At 39.9% G+C, this 5,746-nt stretch overlaps 1 protein-coding gene across 1 annotated transcript; it reads right to left on the reverse strand.

Annotated features, from left to right (window-relative positions):
- Nucleotides 1-1,558: 1,558 nt before the first annotated feature.
- On the reverse strand, nucleotides 1,559-4,268 carry LOC125528266. Its single transcript, XM_048692760.1, has 3 exons — nucleotides 4,065-4,268; nucleotides 3,803-3,953; nucleotides 1,559-1,972 (listed from the first exon to the last, which is right to left on the reverse strand). Exons 1-3 carry the CDS (start codon nucleotides 4,176-4,178, stop codon nucleotides 1,965-1,967), a joined length of 273 nt encoding a protein of 90 aa, XP_048548717.1. The 5' UTR covers nucleotides 4,179-4,268; the 3' UTR covers nucleotides 1,559-1,964.
- Nucleotides 4,269-5,746: the final 1,478 nt, after the last annotated feature.

Below are 5,746 nucleotides of genomic sequence, written 5' to 3' on the forward strand. Positions count from 1 at the left end.
TAAATGTATTATTAACATGATTAATATTGAACTCTTAAATTTAATATGGCCCCGTTGCAACGCACGGGCGTTCTTCTAGTATATGTAGTTCCCCAATTTTTAACCAAACTTTTTGAGGGTTAAATAGTGCACGCAGAGCAAAGTTCAAGGAGATCAAGTGGCTCATCCATAGCGCCAACAGAAAGAAGTACAGGAGGCCTTGGTCCTGTCATTTAGATGATTGCTCCTGTTGTTGTGCATTTCATTTGTGTGCATAGTTTTATATCAGCTGCAACGGCTCTTTTATAGGAGTATTATAACTGACAGGAACCCTAGTCGCCTATTTGCTTGGGAGGAGAGACGAAGGGGCAAGTAAGGGACAATGGTGTTAGGAACCAACCCTAGGTTTTTTTATCCTAGTTGGTCTTTTCCTATTTGCTTTTTTAGCACAATCCACTAGGTTTATTGATTAATAATCAACGGGATACAAAGAATATCATGAGGTACGCTAATCTAACGAAGAATCAAAACTAGCTAGATTGTGGGTATTCATAATTTGAGCCTCTTTTTTCATGGACAAAATTACACAAGGTAAAGGAAGAACTAGGGGGAATGCCTAATGGAGCTTGAGCTCCATGGAGCCCTTTGAAAACTTCAAAATTCAAATTTTAAGTTTCAAAAAATTCTGAAAAAATACACATATAGTGATATACATATGGATGTATACTACTTGTCTGCGAAATTTCATGAAGAAATACCTTTTAAAGCTACACAAAATGAAAAAAAATCACGTATTTCTAACACATGTACTGTTCACTATAAATTCACATGATTTTTTTTTGTATCATGCACATCTGTATACACATATAAGTATTTATGTACTTTTTCAGATTTTTTTAACTTTAAAAATGATTTTTGAACGTTCAAAAATAAAAAATCCACTCTCAAGAACTAGCTACTATAATGTCCCTGATAATCACTTCATATTTACCACCTAATGGAGCCCAAAATTTCAAAAATTGTCTTTTTAAGTTTCCAAAAAATCTGAAATAAAATACACAAGTACTTACCAACGTACAACATGGGTGTAAAAATTCATTATGAAATTTTGTTTTGATATGAGCTGTACACAAAAACATCATGTGCTTTTATAGTAAAGTGAATAGTACATGTGCTAGATTTTTGTGTAACTCTTATAAAAAAATTACATACAAAGTAGTATACATCCACAGGTATGTGTGTATTATTTTCAGAATTATTTGAAACCTAAAACTTAGATTTTAACACAACTTCTGAAATGTACATACTTATTATGAGATCTACTTAAGTAATAAAAAGAAGAAGTATATTGCGTGTGTGTTTATTGTCGGCAACCCAACACACATCTACTACATCTGTACCAAAATATAAGATGTTTCTGTAGCCTAAAAAAAACATCCTATATTTTAATACGGAGGGAGTATTTGTCAACAGGGGACCAGAGTGCCACTGTCGGGCCGCTGAACCCCTTGCCTTCATTGTCTTCTCGACCCCTAACCTAAACTCATACAGTACAAGTTTCGAGGGTGGAGAATGGAAGTTATGCATGGACTCACAATCATACCCATTCTTGTGCTGGTTGAATAAGAGTATTCATACACCAAATCAACACCTCTAGCGCGCGCGCGCACACACACACACAAAAAGCATCTCCATACCAAAAAGCCTGCAATGTCACATAAAGGAAGTGTCCAATTACCCCGCAAAAAAAGGAAGCGTCCAATTAACAAACCAACATTGAAGTGAGCTTCTGCACTGTCAGATGTATATCACTTTACTTTGCACAAGATTGGTGGCTTTTGGCATTGTGTGCTGCAACATAATTTGATCAAAGAAGCTCCACATGTTCGCATGTCCAGATACTCTTAAGTTTCACAATGCTTGTAGACATGTACTAATCAAATCCACATCTGCCAAAAGTATGTTTCTCCATTGTGTCAATTTGGTCATGTACCTGAAAGCGAATGCATCATATGTGTATTAGCAGAGTGTTTGGCAAAATATGAATTCCGCTCCAGGTTACTCATGTAGACAGTCTGTTGCAATTATATATAACATTAGCCATGTTTACAACAAAGTCATCAAAAGGTTACAGCAGACACATGCTGTACCATAGTCATGTCCGCCAAATTGCTTTTCACACAGACAAGCACAGCTAAAAAGATTTTCACTTCACTGTAAAAAGATAAATTTTGGCCTATAAAATTAAGCATTCTCAAAAGGCTCTTGTAAAAAAAAAGGAATTAAGCAAGTCAACGTAGTAAGTACAACAAGCCAATCTAAACACACCAAAATGAATATTTTCTGCTATATATGTTGACACTATAAAAGATATCAATATAAAGCTTTTTGTTGGTATCGGCTGGTATAACTGAAGTTTCAAAGAGAGGAAACATATTAAGCAAGGATCCTATTAACTTGAAACTAACATTACTTGTTCTCCAAACATTTTATTCCGTCATTTCTACTTTTCCTTTCTAGGATCATATGGAATTTTTTCCGTCTATTTTTCCTAATAAAAAAGCGACCTGGCTTCCTTTATTTACCTAATCAATTTATATTAAGGAACAACTCCCTTAAGAATATTAAAAGAACAACCTAAATTACTTTTAAAATTAGTCCCCTTGGACAATGCCAGAGCTGGAGGCATGGCAGACGAACACTTCTATGCCAGTGCCCTGGCTGAAATGTGAGCACAAAGGCATTAAAATTACGAGTAAATCATATTACTGGTCCCAAAACTTGACCGGCAGGTTCAAGTAGGACACTGTACTCTCAAACTGCCTATCTAGGCTACTAAACTAGTTTTAAGTGGATCACTCTAGGTGTCAACTAGTTTGGGCAGCCTATGTAGTTTCCATCCATTAGCAAAGTCTATTATGGCAATATACTTAGCTGGCCTTAATTCCTTGCTCTCATTGGGTCCCTGACATGCAGAAATTTATATAAGGTCAAGACTCTAGGGAGGCTGAGGGCAAATTACAGTGCTCATGCCCGTCATCAGGTACTAACCAAGCACAGTGGCATCAGTGAACATGCCATGTCATTTGATCTGTCACACAAAGGATGCCATACCAATTACCTAGAGAGAAACATCTCAAGAAGTTTAACGACCTAGACCTGCAGTTTGGGAGTTCGATGACCCAAGTTAGGTGACTGCAGCTCAATGTACTACATGGTTAGAAAAAGGCGCTTAAGCATGCCTAGGCTCTAGGCGATAGCAAAACGCCTAGCGCTTAGGCGTGCGCTTTTGTTAGAAAAGCACGAGGCGGTGGCAAAACGCACAATTAACGCCTAACGCTTTTAAAACTTTGTTCCTAATAACAAGTGTAGATTTGCCTTAGGCATGGGCGCATGGCACCACCACGCAGAAAAAGGTGACACAGGGTGGTAGCTGGTAAGCAAGTGTCATTCTTCGAAATAAGCTAGCGTGTGAACTTTAAGAAAAAAACTGTAAAGAAAAAGATTTCTAATGAAAAATCCTAAGCTACATTTGCATTACAAAACAACTTCGGGTAATATATTTCAATATAGTACAATTCACCGAAAGGAAGATGTGAAGAAAATCCCCTTATTGGTGCCAGAACGAGCAACTCTATTGACAACAGAAATTTCCAGGGTTGCAACAAAAAGAAAAAAAAATCGTAATCCGTCTTCCTTTTTCTGACACCAGAAGGAAGAACAACAATTGATAATCCCTAGTTATGCACACAGTTGAGCGGTGAGGACAATCGACTATTCCAGTAGGCAGTAGCTAAGCAAAAGAGGAGGGTGAAGAGCTCACCCTCAGTCTTGGGGGCAGATTGCTTGAGCTGACCATCGGCCTTGGGCTCACCGTCAGTCTTGGGGGCCGATTCCTTGGGCTCACCCTCAGTCTTGGGGGCAGATTCCGCGGACTCCACCTCCCTCTTGACCAGCCTCGCCTTCTTCACGATCTGCGCCAAGCGAGGGTCACACCAACAAGCACGTCAACACAACTCGATCGGGGGCATCAGAGTAAAACGACGCAAGGGAACGAGGAGGCGGAATTGGGTTTGAGGGCAGACCTTGTTTTTGATGGGGCAGACGTACGGGCAGGTGGGGCAGAAGAGGCGCAGGCGGTGGCCGCCGGTGGCCGGCTGGATCTGCAGCAGCATCCCGCACGCCGGGCAGAAGTCCATGGCCGCTTGCCGCACTTCTCTGCCGCTGTGCTACGGTCGGCGGCGGCTCTGCGATGAGTTTTTCTTTTCTTTTTTGAGGGGTGTTTCCAGGGTGGGGTGAAACCCCACTAAAACCCTATGACCAGGGTGGGTGTTTCCAGCCCATTAGTATTGGGCCGACCGTGTGAACGGCGGTCTGACCTCGAGGCCCACATATTTTGTACATGGAATTATGGGAATTCACCGTGCTCCCTTATTCTTGCTCAAAAAAAAAAACCGTGCACCCTTATTTTAAAGCCCTCTCGTTCAATTGAGATGTTCGACTTTAGATTTGGTTTACAATTTTGACCTCGTCAACTATTTCTCAACGAGCCCTCTCATTGAGATGAGGTATCAATTTTAGATTTGATTCACAATTTTGAGTGGATCAATAATTTCTTAAATTAATCGACATCAACCAGCATAATACGTGTTTTTGTTGATTAGCGGATATCACGAACTGACATGAAAATCCCACTAAAACACCATATTATAAAAAAAAAGAACGCACTTCATCATCTTACCCGTGTGTCAAACCAATTCGTATCTTTATGGAATCTTAGCAACACCAACGGCACAACGAAACGCGCCCAACACTTCTAATTAATGCGAAATTCTAAAGTCCGCAATGCAAGAGATGAATCATTTCATAGGATAGGATGACCAAAATTTCAACCTATCCCGCATTTTTTTCTAAGAAATCATTGGAGAAGAGTTCTCACACGTGAATATATTACTCAAAAGATGCCATGCCAAGAGAGAATCGTTCCTTTGTTTGGTTGGTCTAGTTTATAAGAGCGTCTACAACCAGGCACCTCAAATCGGCCTCAAACGCCCGGACAGCCAGACCAATCACTGATCGGTAACAAAAAGAATAACCCGGGCGTCTCAGGCTGAAGGAAATATGCCCTAGAGGCAATAATAAAGTTATTATTTATTTCCTTAAATCATGATAAGTGTTTATTATTCATGCTAGAATTGTATTAACCGGAAACATAATACATGTGTGAATACATAGACAAACAGAGTGTCACTAGTATGCCTCTACTAGACTAGCTCGTTAATCAAAGATGGTTATGTTTCCTAACCATGAACAAAGAGTTGTTATTTGATTAACGAGGTCACATCATTAGTTGAATGATCTGATTGACATGACCCATTATATTAGCTTAGCACCCGATCGTTTAGTATGTTGCTATTGCTTTATCCATGAATTATACATGTTCCTATGACTATGAGATTATGCAACTCCCGTTTGCCGGAGGAACACTTTGGGTACTACCAAACGTCACAACGTAACTGGGTGATTATAAAGGAGTACTACAGGTGGCTCCAAAGGTAGATGTTGGGTTGGCGTATTTCGAGATTAGGATTTGTCACTCCGATTGTCGGAGAGGTATCTCTGGGCCCTCTCGGTAATGCACATCACTTAAAGCCTTGCAAGCATTGCAACTAATGAGTTAGTTGCAGGATGATGTATTACGGAACGAGTAAAGAGACTTGCCAGTAACGAGATTGAACTAGGTATTAAGATACCGACGATCGAATCT

This window comes from Triticum urartu, unplaced genomic scaffold (assembly GCF_003073215.2).
Source record: "Triticum urartu cultivar G1812 unplaced genomic scaffold, Tu2.1 TuUngrouped_contig_4753, whole genome shotgun sequence".
Lineage (NCBI taxonomy): Eukaryota > Viridiplantae > Streptophyta > Magnoliopsida > Poales > Poaceae > Triticum > Triticum urartu.